Below are 16,664 nucleotides of genomic sequence, written 5' to 3' on the forward strand. Positions count from 1 at the left end.
TTTTTTTGGGGGGGGGGGGGGGGGGTTGTACTTTTATTTAGTAAGGATGATGTAAATTGATCAAAAGTGATGATAAAGACATTTATAACTTTCTATTCATTTAAAAAAAAATCACAATATATATATATATATATATATATATATATATATATATATATAAGGATCGTGTGACTGGAGTAATGCTAAAAATGCAGCTTTGAAATCACAGGAATAAATTACATTTTAAAATATATTCAAATAGAAAACAGTTATTTCAAATCGTAAAAATATTTCAAAATTTTACTGTTTTTGCTGTACTTTAAAACAAATAAATGCAGGTTTGGTGAGCAGAAGAGACTTCTTTGAAAAACTTTTGACTGGTAGTGTAATTTCCAAATTAATTGTTAAGCGTTACGTAATGTAAGCTGTTTTATTAATATTAAGTTATAATTTAATCAATCACAGAGTGTGATCAATATTAATATTTGCTTCAAAAAAAGTTCTAAAATCGTGCAAAATAACCTGTGTGAAAATTTAACGAAAACAACCTCTCAGGGACTTTTACTTTAGGTTAACCGGAGACTTTTACTTTATGAGGTTTATTCCCACAACTCCATCGCATAGGCGTACGTCGTGACGTCAGACGTACAGAGCGTGTTTGCTTGCCTCCAGAAGTCGTGAATTTGGTAAGTCGTTAATTATATGCAACTTTAAATGAATGAAACTCCGTTGATATAGTAATTGTTAGTTGCTTCAAGCCTTGTTTCAAAAAGCATTTATAAACTACCGTTAAATGTATACACTACTATATCACATTCAGATTTGCGATAACAATGCTCTAGAATAAACAACAATAGGTCTGTTTTGAATCTAAGTTGCCTGCCTAGACAACATTTTGAGTATTTTAGAAAGCGTTCAAGTATGTTATTTAGCTGGGCAGCTTACAAAACTAACGTTACCTGCAATCTGAGCGTTTCCATCTTGCTTCATTCATTTGCAGGCATCAAGCAGCAAAGATGTTCCGGCCCAAGCCCACACTAAAAGACAGACAGCACCTTTACCAGCTGATCATCAGCCAGCTACTGTATGATGGCTACACCACCATCGCCAACAGCCTGATCAGTGAGGTGAAGCCCCCAAATGTGGTGTCTCCATCAGAACAGCTCATGCAGCTGGCCAAGATAGGTATGATCCCCTAATCTATACAAATTTGTCAGTTTCAGACACTAAAATTTGCAAGCATAGTTTACTGGTTTACAAATATGAAGCAACTTTGTTAGGCTGAATAATTTGTTATCAAAGAATCCAGAAAGTACTTTTATCTTGTGTCATAGGAATGGAGAACGATGACAGTGCGGTACAGTACGCCATTGGCCGCTCAGACACTGTGGCGCCCGGTGTGGGAATCGATCTGGAGTTTGATGCAGATGTGCAGACCATGTCTCCAGAAGCGTCAGAGTACGAGACCTGCTATGTGACGTCCCATAAGGGTCCGTGCCGTGTGGCCACCTACAGTCGTGATGGGCAGCTCATAGCAACGGGCTCCGCTGACGCCTCAATTAAGATCCTGGATACTGAGCGAATGCTGGCCAAAAGTGCCATGCCGCTGGAGGTGAGTGCCAACCAGTCAGTGTTGTTTTCTGAGCTGATTTTTCTTTTTTGATTGGCCTTATCTCTTTTCTAAATGCCTGTTGTAGATCTCATTGTGAACAATTAATCCAGACATATGTGACCCTGGACTACAAAACCAGTCATAAGTGTCAATTTTTCAAAATTGAAATTTATACAGAATCTGAAAGCTGAATAAATAAGCTTTCCGTTTATGTATGATAGGACAATATTTGGTTGAGATACAATTATTTGGAAACCTGGAAACCGAGGGTGCAAAAAAAAAAAAAAAAAAAAATATTGGAAAAATCTTTCTTAAAGTTGTCCAAATGCTCTTAGCAAAAATTAGGTTTTGGTATGTTTCCAGTAGGAAATTTACAAAACATCTTCATGGAACATGATCTTTACTTAATATCCTAAGGATTTTTGGCATAAAAGAAAAATCAAAACATTTTGACCCATACGATGTATTTTTGGCTATTGCTACAAAAAAATTCCTGTGCTACCGGTTTTTAATTTAATGCAGACTGGTTTTGTGGTCCAGGCTCACATATAGGATGGTTGAATTTTCTTTTAAAAACTAGCCTCCACTTCAGAGTTCAATGACCTTAAAATCTAAACCAACATCTGATGCTGAACCAAATTCCTGCCCTACTTTTTTTCATTTTTTCATAATGTACACTACCTCAGAAGTTTTAAACAGTAAGATTTTTAATGTTTTTCAAAAAAGTCTTACAAAGCCTGCATTTATTTGATCCAAAGTACATCAAAAACAATTCAAATTCAAATATTTTTACGATTTAATTTTTTATTTAAATGTAATTTATTTCTGTGATTTCAAAGCTGAATTTTAAACGTCATTACTCCAGTCACATGATCTTTCAGAAATCATTCTAATATTCTGATTTGCTTCTTAAAGTAAAACATTTATTATTATTATAATGATGTTAAAAACAGCCGAGTAGATTTTTTTTTTTTAGGTTTCTTAGATAAATATAAAGTCCAGAAGAACAATAATTATCTGAAACAAAAAATCTTTTGTAACATTATAAATGTCTTTACCATCACTTTTGAATAATTTTAAGCATCCTTACTAAACAAAAGTATTAATTTCTATAATTTCTTTCCAAAAAAAGCTTTTTTTATTTCAGATAAGTGCTTTCTTATTAATCAAAGATTCCTGAAAGAATATGTACTCAACTGTTTTAAATATTGTTTTAAAAATGTTTCTTGAACAGCAAATCAGCATGTTAGAATGATTTCAGGAATAAATATATTCAAATAGAAAGCATATATTTTAAATAGTAAAAATATTTCAAAATATTACTACTTTTGCTGTGCTATGAATGAAATAAATGCAGGGTGGTGAGCAAAAGAGACTTCTTTAAAAAACAAAAAAAATCTTACCGTTCAAAAACTTTTGACTGGTAACGTGCATCACAATTTCCGTTTCATGGCTAATTTAATATTATGTAGTTTATTCCAGTTAAACAACTTTCTGTTTCTGTTGTACGATTTAGGTGATGATGAATGAAACGGCCCAGCAGAATATGGAGAACCATCCTGTAATCAGAACTTTGTATGATCATGTGGATGAGGTCACATGCCTTTCTTTTCACCCGACCGAACAGATCCTGGCCTCTGGTTCACGTGATTACACCCTCAAACTGTTTGATTATTCAAAACCATCTGCAAAAAGAGCCTTCAAGCACGTACAGGTATAAAGTCAAACAAAATCTTTCTTCTAAATTAGTTTTGAGAAGGTTTGTATCCACCTTTTTCTTCCTGTCAGAGTGTATAATTTATAGGTCTAGCTTCTGATCTCATCTGCATCAGCTTGTTTTACTGCTTTTTAATTGCAAATTGGTGTGACTTACCATATTATTTGAATGTATTTTATCATATCTTAATTATGAACACACTGGTTTGCAGTGCAAACAGTTTTACCATTTACTGCACGCTGTTATTCTTCTCGTTATTTCCCTAATGAACTGGAAGTCTCACCCATAGGCTTACTTCTGTGTTAAAGAAAAAGAGAGTTTATAAAAGATCAGTTGTGGACTGTCATTTATTGCATGGATTTCTTTAAAATGATTCTCTCTTACATTTTCTACAGGAAGCTGAAATGCTGCGTTCCATCTCTTTCCACCCATCTGGGGATTTCTTACTAGTTGGCACGCAGCACCCAACCTTGCGTCTATATGACGTCAACACTTTCCAGTGTTTTGTGTCCTGCAACCCTCTAGATCAGCACACAGACACCATCTGCGGAGTCTGTTACAATCCCAGCGCTAACAGCTACGTCACCTGCAGCAAAGATGGCAGCATCAAGTTGTGGGATGGGGTGTCAAACCGGTGCGTGACCACCTTTGAGAAAGCCCACGACGGCGCTGAGGTCTGCTCGGCCGTCTTCTCCAAGAACTCCAAGTATATTCTGTCCAGTGGGAAGGATTCAGTTGCTAAACTCTGGGAAATTTCCACTGGCCGGACTTTGGTCAAGTACACAGGTAAGATGGAGAACTATAGGTAGGGTTATATTATGAATTACACAGGCTAGATGAAAGATTATGATTAAAAAGAGGAAAAGTAGCAATTTTTCATTTGAAGCAATCGCAGTATTGATTCTTAAAGGGAGCCCTGAGTTTTAAGACTTGTTTGGCTTGAAATAATATAAATGATGTCTCTTACTGAAATATGTTGCAGAAAACCCACGTAAGATTTACATTATCTAAAAAAAATCCTCATCGTTTTATACATATTTTGGACTATAGGGTGCGCCGTTATTTCAGTGGCATGAAATGGCTGCACTCAGTGAACTACTGCTGCCACCTGTTGCTATTTTTACAGCAACACTCTGAATAAAACAAATACCTATACAATGCCACATTATGGGGCTTTTGGTTGTAATTTCCAGTCTAAGGGCAACAAGAGAAGTGATGTAAGTCTTCACTGCTTTCATAGCGATAAGAAGAGGAGAAAAGAATGGGAAGATGCCTTTAAACCACTGGTCTCAAAGTCAGTTCCTGGAGGGCCACAGCTCTGCACATTTTCGCTCCAACCCTAATCAAACACACCTGATCCAGCTAATCAAGGTCTTCAGGATTACTAGAAACTCCAAGCAGGTGTGAGCTGGAGCTGGTTGGAGCTAAACTCTGCAGAGCTCCGGCCCTCCAGGAATTGAGTTTGAGACCTCTGCTTTAAACGGATAAAACACCATACATGTCATAATACCCAGGGTTCTCACGGTTGAATCTTTATTTGTGAAATAATTTTTTTTTTTTTACCTCAGACATGAATGTTAGTTTGCAGTCAGTATCAAATGTAATCAAAAAATAATATCAAGAAACAAAATTCTATTAATTTGTCCACTTTCTGGTAAAATGACTCTTACGAATCAATGCCTTTTTTAGTGACTAAAAGAAATGTAAAGCTTAATCGGTGCAGTCTGATTCACAAGAAAATGACTCTTATGAGTCAGTTCATTATATTGAATTAAAAACACGACACAGTCTACGTTCCACTCCATTTTTAAGGAGAAGTTCACTTTTAGAACAAAAAACTACAGATAATGTACTCATCCTCTTGTCTTCCAAGATGTTCATGTCTTTTTTTCTTCAGTTGTAAAGAAATTGTTTTTCGAGGAAAACATTTCAGGATTTTCTCCATATAATGGACTTCTATGGTGCCTGGAGTTTGAACTTCTAAAATGTTCAAATGCGGCTTCAAATGACCCCAAATGCAGTTGTAAATGATCCCAGCTGAGGAAGAAGGGCCTAATCTAGCGAAACAATCGGTTATTTATTTATTTTTTTAGTTACAATTTATAGACTTTTATTTTTTTTTTACCTCAAACGCTCGTCTTGTCTTGCTCTGCCTGAACTCTGTTTTTTGCAGTTTAAGACAGTTAGGGTATGTCGAAAAACTCCCATCTCATTTTCTCTCAAGGGTGTTGACAAAAATGTCATGTTCACTTTGCAAATACTGGGTCGGTACTTCTGCAGCGATGTAGGATGATTTTGAAATGATTTTGGAAGTTGGGGGAGAAAATGGATGGGAGCTTTTCGACATACCTTAAAGGGATAGTTCACCCAAAAATGAAAATTTGATGTTTATCTGCTTACCCCCAATGCATCCAAGATGTAGGTAACTTTGTTTCCTCAGAAAAACACAAACGAAGATTTTTAACGAAAACCGGTGCAGTCTGCCAGCCTTATCATTGATGTGGATGGGCACCAAACCTTTAAAAGTAAACAAAAACATGCACAGACAAATCCAAATCACACCCTGTGGCTCGCGATGATACATTGATGTCTTAAGACACGAAACGATCGATTTTTGTGAGAAACTGAACAGTATTTATATCATTTTTTACCTTTGATACACAGCCACGTCCATCTGTCATGTGCACGAGTTTGGCATCAGTCACGTCACATGAGCACGCGCTCTGTCGTAGAATACGCAAACGCCGTAAGGGGAAATCAGTGAAAAGTCCCGGATGAGTTTGCGCAAACTAATGTAATCTTTTAGCTTTAAATCGGTTTAAACAATCAGGATACGCGCAAGTAATTACCATTTTGAATAGCCGCTATACACACAATCTCTGTGCACTGTGTAAACAATGAGTGTCGTATACATGCGACAGATCGCTTCCGGCTTTTGCGTATTCTACGACAGAGCGTGTGCTCATGTGACGTGACTGATGCCAAATTCGTGCACATTACAGATGGACGTGGCTGTGTATCAAAGGTAAAAAATGATATAAATACTGTTCAGTTTCTCACAAAAACCGATCGTTTCGTGTCTTAGGACATCAATGTATCATCACGAGCCGCAGGGTGTGATTTGGATTTGTCTGTGCATGTTTTTGTTTACCTTTAAAGGTCTGGTGCCCATTCACGTCCATGATAAGACTGGCAGACTGCACCAGTTTACGTTAAAAAGCTTCGTTTGTGCTTTTCTGAGGAAACAAAGTAACCTACATCTTGGATGCATTGGGGGTAAGCAGATAAACATCAAATTTTCATTTTTGGAACTATCCCTTTAACTGTCTTGAACTGCAAAAAACAGTTCAGGCAGAGCAAGACAAGATGAGCATTTGAGGTTTAAAAAGTATATAAATGTAAAAAAAAAAAAGAGAATTTCACTAGATAAGGCCTTTTTTCCTAGGCTACGATCATGTACAACCACATTTGGGATCGTTTGAAGCCGCATTTAACCTGCATTTTGGAAGCTCAAACTATTTAAATATTTAGTCCAATTAATGAGAACATTACTTTTATTTGTCAGTTTTTTTTTATAGTGAATCAAAAACACAGCATAAACACTGAGATCTGATTGCCAAACAAATGACTCTTATGAACATAATTTTTTTAGTTAATCAAAAGCATGCAAATGACACACTCATCATAGTCATTTTGTGAATTGAAAAGAAAAACCATACAGCATGACCAGTACAGTCTGATTCCTTGGACAAATAACTTTTAATGAACTGATAAATTAAAAAATGTATAGCGTAACCAGCTTACAAGAAAATCACTCTTGTAAACCGACTTTTTTTTTAGTGAATCAAAAACATACATCACAACCAATGCAGCCCACTTTTTGGAATCGCATGACTCTTAAATCAGTTACTGGTTTAAATTAGTCTGAAACATGTATACGTGTAGAATTTACGGCATTAAATAGGAGTGAATTTATTTTATTTGTAAACAAAATAGACTAAAATGTACTGAAATAAATATGAATCGAATCAAATGTAGAGCCTGAGAATCTGAATTAAATTGAATCAGAAAAAAACAGTGTATGTTATCAGCATCTAGAACTGGAACAGTTCATATTTTAATATTTATTATGATGCATCAGTAAGAAGTGCTAGTAGTTAATGTTACTTTGGAACTTCCATTGGTCAATTTGAGGTAATTATATAATATCCTGACATATATATTGGAAATCCCGCTTCTGTCATCACGCCACCTGTCCAGTGTTTTTCACTGCGGCTAACACATTCTGCTGCCAGCTCACCCTCATTGTGTTTCCTGTCGTGCAGGTGCGGGTCTCAGTGGGCGACAAACGCACCGCACTCAGGGTGTTTTCAACCACACGGAGGACTATGTGCTGCTGCCGGACGAGCGAACCATCAGCTTGTGCTGTTGGGATTCACGCACAGCCGAGAGGAAGAACCTGCTCTCGTTAGGCCACAATAACATTGTGCGCTGTATCGTACACTCACCCACCAACCCCGGCTTCATGACTTGCAGCGATGACTTCAGAGCACGATTCTGGTATCGCCGCACCACCACAGACTGAGACATTTTTTATTTTATTTTTTTTATCAGCAGGTCCCAAACACAGAAATGTCCACGCTGTGTATGACTTGTTTGCCAAGGCTGCATATCATTTAACACACAAAACTGTTTTGTAAGCAGAGAACTTATGACTGTGGTTCCTTTGTATTACTGTCGGGTGGTGCTCTTTTACAAATTATCTGAGAGCAATCGTTTTCAGATTTTTAGAACTTTACTACCATTTAGTAACATCAAGTATCAGCCATAAAGTTGCATTGATATTCACTCGAAGATAGAGACAGAAGAACATTTTTTGTGTTATTTGTGTATCTGACAAGTAGATGAGTAATATTCTGCCACAGCAAGTGCCTAGAATGTCCTCTTTCCAATTTTGATTTGTGTACTGTGCTCTTTTTTTATTAAAATACTCTGGGAGAGTTGTTTCTTGTGCCATTTAATTATTTTTTTCATGTTTATGTATCTGAAGTGTTTTAAATGGCATCGAGTCATTGAACTGTAGCAGCTTGCTATAGAGGGTCTGCACTTTTATCATGGTTTGGTCAGTTACCAGAAGGCGATACTCTGATGCAAACAACAGCATGGATTGCACGGTTAATGAATACGCTGTTTTGCTAATTTATGCTGTCTAAACCACAGGAAAAAAAACTTGGAAGCTGCTAAATCATATAGGGTTGTCATAATATGTTGTAAGTATACATAGGAGCAGTTATTAGCCTAATATTTCACCTACCTGACTGGAAATAAGAACAAACACAAATGTTGTCGATACTTGACCTGGAAATCCTGGTTCAGTTTGGCCAACCACAAATGCCTTTTGTTCCTCAGACCAAGTTTTTGCACTTTTCTCCTTGGTTTGTTTTAACTTTTGTCTATAGTGCTCAATGTTTTTCCTGGTCTAACCGATTAGTACAGCCCAAAACATGACAATAATTGACCATTTTCAGCAGCAATAATACAAAATGTGAAATTATTTGATTAATTGATTTAGTGGCAATATGGCTGACTGATGACGCATTGTGAAAATACTCTATTGCTCAAACTTTGGTTTAAGGATTTGAACAAACTCCTAACCATGAGCTTTTAACTTTGTTGTGCAACTCGTTTCTTAATCCATTAGACCATGAGAAAATTCTGAGAGTAAAAAACCCTCTAGACTTATACTGCCATTTAAGTTTGGGGTCAGTAAGACTTTGTTTTTAAAAGTCTCTTATCCTCACCAAGGCTGCAATTATTTGACAAAAATGCAGTAAATATTTATTGTAAAATATTATTACTATTTGAAATGTTTTTCAGTTTTAATTTATTTAATGCTGCAGTCTGTAAGTTTTGCCTGTTTCTCTGTTTGAAACCTGCAATTGCAGTTATTTTCTAAATTATCTTCTCCACTTGGGTTGTGCTATGAATGGCTCCTAGTCCTAAGGAGGACGAATCTAATGTTTTAAGGTGTAAGAAGGTGACTTAAAAGTATGTCAAAGGTAAGAAGTTTCACTGGAAAATGTCATCTGAACAAGTAACATATTTAATGTATTTGTTCTGACCAACTGGAAAAAAGTTCTACAATAGTGTTTTCACTACGTGCCATTAATCAGCCATATTTGCGCCAGTGAATGTAAACAATGCCTCTAACCTGAACAAAAAATTGCATATTTGGCTGATTATTGCTGGTGAAAATGATCAATTATTGTCATGATTTGGGCTGTACTAATCTGTTGGTCTGGGAAAAGCATTTGGAGTACTATAGACTGCCAAGTTAAAACAAATCAAGAAGAAGAGTGCAAAAAGCTGTCTGAGGAACAATGCGTTTGTGGTTGGCCAAACTGAACAAGGATTTCCAGGGCAAGAATCTTGACAACATTTGTGTTTGTTCTGATAATTTCCGGTCAGGTAGGTGAAATATTAGGCTAATATCTTAATTAATACTGCTCGTACGTATGTTTAAAACCTATTAACTTTAGTTTGTCAAAGTGCCCTTTCCTGCTTATTAAGTCCTTCTCTATATGATTTAGCAGCTTCCACACATTTTTCCCCCGTGGTTTAGACGGCATAAATGAGCAGAACAATATTCAGGAGTACGGTATATTACCCGTGCAATCTATGTTGTTGTTTACATCTCCATTTCAAGGATGTAAACAATAACAAGCGCGTTGGAACGTTACTGCGCATGTCCGGTCCTGAAACATTTCCGGTAGCGCTATTTCTCCGATCTGTCAATACGAACACATTCTTTTAAAATCTAGCGAAAAAGCTAGTTAAGGTAAAAAAAAGCTGCTCATTAACTAATCGATGCTGCGTGCGTGTACACGGGAGATTGCTAAAAGCATATCACATGAACGGAAATATTGTGAACATTTATTCGTACAATGGATGTCATCAGTCTGAAGCAAGCAGTGCAACTTACTTCATGTTTTGTTCCCAAGATATCCGGAGGTTGTTCGTGATTAATTTACTTGCATTGCGTGGTCAGTCTGTATTTCTGTTTAAATATTTGTTTTCATTAGTACATTACTTTTCACAATACATATCGTTCCAAACAACGCTAAATGTATGCTATTAAACTAAGCGCTCGATGCTATTATTACGTGTTGAATTCATTTCAACATGTGTTCAACGTTAGTTTGGTCAAGTTTGTTGCTGTGGAACAGTGCAAGTGGAGGGTATGAATGCTCCGAATCATCATGTGATCACAAATAAACAAGATCGTCGCAATTCAATGCTGGCTAACGTGTTTTACATAAACCTGTATATCTGCAGATTAATAAATGCACACACAAACACACATAAAGCATTCATATATGTTTTTATGCACGTATTTACTGTTCACACCCACACAAATTATATATATATATATATATATATATATATATATATATATATATATATATTCATGTGAAAATGAATACTGGTGTAATGTAAAGGCTGATGCTAATTCAGCTTTGCACAACATATTTTTTTATAATAGAAATCATTTAAATAATTAATCATGTTAATAAACATAAAATACTTATTTCAAAAACATAAAAAAACTACTTTGTCCAAACTTTTGACCAGTACTGTATATAAACAAAAAGCATTCTCTCACTTTCAACTGTTTTTATTTCCAGCACATGTATTGATATGTAAATATTTGTATGAACATAAAATGCTTCAACAAATGAAACAACAACAACTGAAACAACATTTGAACTGAAATGGAGTACAAAGGGGGAACAAATATCAAAAGCAGCAGTCTGTATCTGGTCTGGTCATCAGTCGCTTTAAGTACTACACTAAATTACTGAATACTACACTCAAGTTCTCAATCACATCTGGGTGTTGATATGGTCAGATGTGGTTTGTCACTGCAGGATGATCAGCTGTCCTTGGGTGTCTACAGATGATGGCTCTCCTTACACTGCCTTCTCAGATTTGGTGACCCTTCTGTATTTCTGCAACTGTTTACATCAGTTTAGAATACTTTCTAGAAAACAAAACAAAGGATATTAGCCATCATTATGAAAATGTATATAACATTTAACCAATTCTATGGGAATTACAGGGAGCTAACAAATTTCAGTATTACACTGTATTGTCAGATTTAGTGACCCTGCTGCATATTTACAACTGCTTACATCAAAATGCTTCCTAGACTAAGAAACAAATGATATTAGAAATCACCTCTATAAATTTTGTTTACATTATATAAGGATAAAAGTAGAAAAACAATTATTTAATATAATGCACAATATAAAAAATAATGCTATTATTGCTTAATACGTCAGTACATCTTGGAATTAACATTACCAAAGCTTATGTGATGGAAAATAATATTTACCATAAACATTACGTTTTGTAAACTACTGCCCTTAACTGTTACACAATACAACATTCACGTACTTTCATGTTACTCACTGCATTTGTCAACTGACAAAATAACTAGACGACTAATATGAATTTAACCCACATAACACTTAGCAATAAAACAGAAATAAAACAGAAATAAAAAACTTGCCTTTTTTCATTAACGTTACACACGAAAGCTAGATGCATATGTAAACATTAAAACAATGACAAAATGCTACTTTAAATTATGCAGCATCATACTTGAAGAGTTAACGTAAAGATATACAAATAAACCGATTAATTAAAAACGATATTTACTTGCCTGAATCGAAATGTGCGCTGTTTATCCTAGAGTTGCTTGTTGTTATCCAGCCTTCTCCTTCACTGCCGCAACACGGGTAACGTTACGTTTCGCGGAAATCTACCGTTAAACACGTCTCAGAATGTTAGTACCGCCCCAGAGGGAGCACACAACCACCGAACGACAAGGATCTAATTTTAATTTAGACATTTAAGCAGGAAGTTTGTATATATATGACCGCAATCCCACTGTTCATAAAGCGCTTCTCGCCATTGTTTTGAATGCGCTGGATCACTAACCGGAAACGTCCTGGGACCAACGACGTCACTTCCTTAAGCCGCCGAATAGCGCTTGAAATGGTCTATAGCCGCGCATCCGGGTAACTGGCCAAATCGAGACATAAGTGCAAATCTCTTTGGTGATTAAATATAACGATCTTAAAATTTGCTCAGATTACGTACAACCGTGCAAATTATCATTACTGTTATATTTTGTTCTCAAATTGTTCATGTTAACAATATCAACGTATTTGGTGTGAATTAGCATTATCTGCAAATTTGAATTTCTGTACAATCAATTGTCAGACCATTCGAATGCCATGGGAAAAAAATGTTCGTTTAACCTCAAAAAGCAATTTAATGTTCTTTAGAACTCGTTCTAAACAAGTCTGGCAAGTTTAATTATTCCAGCTGCTGTAAGAAGACGCTACAAATGAGCAGCATCCAGACAGGACTCCTTTATCGTTATACAGACGTGAAGTAACGACGCAAAGACGAACGACCTGAACCACTCAAATTAGAAAACATTACAAGCTTACCGTTGTGAATCGGGCTAAGGTAAGGAGATAGTTTGGAACACAGATTGGTTATGTATGTGCTTGGATTTTAAAAATATATAAATAATTCTGTGATGGCAAAGCTGAATTTTCAGCATCATTACTCCAGTCTTCAGTGTCACATGATCAAAATCATAATCTGAAAAACAGCGTTTATTTAAAATATTTTGTAGTATTAGGCTGTGAATGTCTTTACTATTGTTTTTGCTCAATATAATGCATCCTTGCTAAATAAAAGTATTATTTTCTTAATCTGACTCCAAACGTTACAGTAGTGTACAATTCAAAGATGGAACCATATTTAAGACAGAGATGCTGTAAAGACTTGAGAGTGGGTTTTTTGACTACCCATAATGCCTTTGCATCATGGTAGTACTATTATCAAAATAATCAGCAGTATTTCCTTCCTCAAATTGATTTCAAACTTTTATTTGCTGGCCTTTGTTTGGTTTGCTCAGTTTTGCAGATTACAGCATATAGATGCTTCTCAACAACTTTGTGTAAATTGAGTGTGGGGTTTTTTCTTCTATTTTTTATATTATTTGTGGCTTGGTGAAGCAAAGCACTCACAGAAAGAGATGCATGAAGAGGAAACAGCGGCCACCACCACTGCCACATATAGATGAAATAGCATATTAGTCATTTACAGACACTGCAACCAACCACTGTTTGCAGAGCTCTTCTGAGGAATCCACTGGAGAACTATACGTGTGACCCAGCAACATCCTCATATGTTAATGTTGCTGTCTGTTTCTGTGTGTGGTGGACAGTTGCTTAAAACCTGGTCTGCAATTGCTGTAAACTAACACACAGTTGAACACTACATTAGCATTCACAGTAGTGTGGAGTTTTTCTTCAGTAAATGCCAACGATGAGTTTGTAATATCTAAGAATAGGTTTTTTCCCTCTGAGGTAAGAATTGCTTTTAGCAGCAATCTTTTTTTAAGGATAAGTTGCCCAATGTTTGTCTAAATATTTGACGCAGAAGGGTAATTCCTCATACGGTTTCAAGATCCTTCTTTTCTTCTGCTGGTCAGGCTCTTAATAGTGCTAGTACAAAGCCACATTCACAGCCAGTGTGGCTTAGCCTCACTTACTGTGCAACAGATCTGTATTTATTTGTTTGTATTTAGGGAAGGTCAAATGAGCTCATTGGCTTCACAAAAGAAGTGTTTACACACGTAATAGGCGTAACAAATAATTACAGTTGTAATGTTTGTCCAGAGTATTCACAGCTTCTAACAGACCACAACTGAAAATTATAGAGTTTAAAAAAAAAAGACACATTGTTTAGAGTCTAAAGATTTTTGCTTGCAAAAATAAAATATTTTTAACATATAAATTAATATATCTATATTGTATTAAAGTGTGTGTGCGCACACACACACACACACACACACACACACACACACACACACACACACACACACACACACACACACACACACAATTTGTCATACATAACAAGCATAAAAAGCATTTATATTATTATTTCTTACACATATATATCTATACACACTGTTTCATAGTTCAGTTTTTTATTGTATTAGTTTGTGAAAAAAGCAGAGGGGGGTGCTTTTAAAAACTTTTTTCTCTTTCCATAGGTGGAGGCTGACCAAACTCCAGTAACCTAATGTTAGTGTAATCCTTTAACAACACACATTATAAACCTGTCTTTTTTAAGCAATTACCAGATAATGGGTGTCATATCATGACATGTTTTTAGTACAACGGAGACTGTATTCATCATGACCACCATTTAATATAAAACATTGTAAGTTAGGCCTATTAATTGTAATGATTTCATTTCCATGGTTATTCAAACAACAAATATATTATATAGAGAAAGCGAGCAAAGAACACAGTATCAGAGCTTTTTGAAACTGAATCAGTTAAGCCATTGCATCGCAAAATGATTCACTGTTTCAAAGCGTTTTTATGGGACTTCAAAGTGTGTATTGCGAATCATTTGATTCAGATCGGGACTTCAAAGCGTGTATTATGAATTATTTGATTCAGATCGGGATTTCAAAGCATGTATCGCAAATCATTTGATTCAAAACAGGACTTCAAAGCGTGTATCGCAAATAATTTGATTTAGATTGGGACTTCAAAGAGCATATCGCAAATAATTTGATTCAGTTGCGGTTTGCAGGATGTATTTTATATCCCCATCGGAAAAGAGGAGTGTGATATTCTAGTGATATCAGAACTCCAACCATTTCACAGTTTGTATCACTCCACTTGTGATATTTCTTATGATGGACACCCAAATTCACTGTAATTTTAAAAAATAATACTGTTTTTGTGTTTTAAGAGTTTTTAGGCAAGAATGTACTTGTTTAGACTTCATATATGCAGTATGTTCAACCAGACGTCACGGCAATTTGTACATATTATATGATTTGGCTAATTTGTACAAATTTATACGACCTAGCTCATACGAATTCATACTTTCTGTAAAAAATCGTACGTATTTTACAAGGTGCCAAATTCGTAGAAATTTGTATGAATGAACGTACCCCTCACAGAAAATGTACAAAATCTGACAAATTAGCCACCTCATAAAATACTTACGAATTGTTGTGAAATAGCATTGGTATGTTCATAAAGATAACGTCTATTTGAAAATTAGCTTTGACATTTTTAGAAATATAAGCTCCAGGACATCATCCCTATATGTATATGTATGTATATGTATTTTCTCACTTAGTAATTTTGTCTTGTTTTCTAGTATAAATATCTAAAAATTATTGAATCAAGATGCATTTACCTGACAAGTAAAATGACTTAAAGGGATAGTTCACCCAAAGGTCTGGTGCCCATCCACTCCCATTATTTGGCTGACAGACTGCACCAGTTTTAGCTAAAAATCTTCGTTTGTGTTCTGCTGAAGAAACAAAGTCACCTACATCTTGGATGCCCTGGGGGTAAGCAGATAAACATCAAATTTTCATTTTTGGGTGAACTATCCCTTTAAGATATTTTGTCCTGTTTTCTGAAAAAAAAAAATATATGAATTTTGTTCATTATAGATGATTAGATAATTTTTCTCTTAATTAATTTTACTTGTCAGGTAAATGCATCTTGATTCAGGAATTTTTAGATATTTATACTAGAAAACAAAACAAAAATAAGTTTTTGCAGTGTAACAAAATAACTTACATAACAAAATAAAAAACATATATTATAACTTACCTTATGTTTTGATGTTTAATACATACAGTGTGTGTGTGTATGCCAAATATTCTTAATTTTGGCTTCTACATTTTCAATTCAGCTTATTCACTAACAATTTTGCTGCAAAAATTAAAAAACTGCAAAAAAAAAACATTGTGGTCAACACAAATAATGTTTATTCCCAGTGCAAGTAAACTTCTTTTTTTCTTTTTTTTTTTAAGTATTCTGGGTCATATTTTTCTTTATAGCTTCATAATAGTGTAGAGTATGATTGCATGCATGCCAGTGCTTTGACATCAACAACGAAAGACGTGTAACTTCACACAGTTATTATATTAATTGTATTTTATTATTTGCTTCCAGACCCATTTTTAGGACATGACCCACCAGGGTCTCTATCTGTTGTCCTGACAACAAAGTCTGTCCACTAGAGAATCTGTCCCATTAAACCAATAAATCACCTCGTGTACCAGGCGAAAGTGAAAATAGATTTGTAAAACGAATAGTGGAACTAAAGCAATAGTAATACTGACTTGTCTTTCATTTGGAAAACAACCTACATATTCCATCTGACCAACTTCTGTTCTTTTGAATCAGACACAGATATTCTCTCACATTTTCGTAGAAGTTGGAGGAG

At 35.3% G+C, this 16,664-nt stretch overlaps 1 protein-coding gene across 1 annotated transcript; it reads left to right on the forward strand.

Annotated features, from left to right (window-relative positions):
• The first annotated feature begins 602 nt into the window (after positions 1 to 602).
• On the forward strand, positions 603 to 8,311 carry cstf1 (cleavage stimulation factor, 3' pre-RNA, subunit 1). Its single transcript, XM_073826054.1, has 6 exons — positions 603 to 665; positions 980 to 1,164; positions 1,314 to 1,591; positions 3,108 to 3,305; positions 3,704 to 4,094; positions 7,634 to 8,311. Exons 2-6 carry the CDS (start codon positions 996 to 998, stop codon positions 7,891 to 7,893), a joined length of 1,296 nt encoding a protein of 431 aa, XP_073682155.1. The 5' UTR covers positions 603 to 665; positions 980 to 995; the 3' UTR covers positions 7,894 to 8,311.
• The last annotated feature ends 8,353 nt before the right edge of the window (positions 8,312 to 16,664 follow it).

The sequence above is a fragment of the Garra rufa genome, chromosome 20, assembly GCF_049309525.1.
Source record: "Garra rufa chromosome 20, GarRuf1.0, whole genome shotgun sequence".
Classification (NCBI taxonomy): Eukaryota; Metazoa; Chordata; class Actinopteri; order Cypriniformes; family Cyprinidae; genus Garra; species Garra rufa.

Excerpts from the sequence above, each read along its gene's own strand:
- cstf1 (XM_073826054.1), top strand. The coding sequence starts at position 996 with ATGTTCCGGCCCAAGCCCACACTAAAAGACAGACAGCACCTTTACCAG. Across the intron at positions 1,592-3,107 it reads AAAGTGCCATGCCGCTGGAG|GTGATGATGAATGAAACGGC; the intron begins GTGAGTGCCAAC and ends TGTACGATTTAG. Across the intron at positions 3,306-3,703 it reads GAGCCTTCAAGCACGTACAG|GAAGCTGAAATGCTGCGTTC; the intron begins GTATAAAGTCAA and ends CATTTTCTACAG.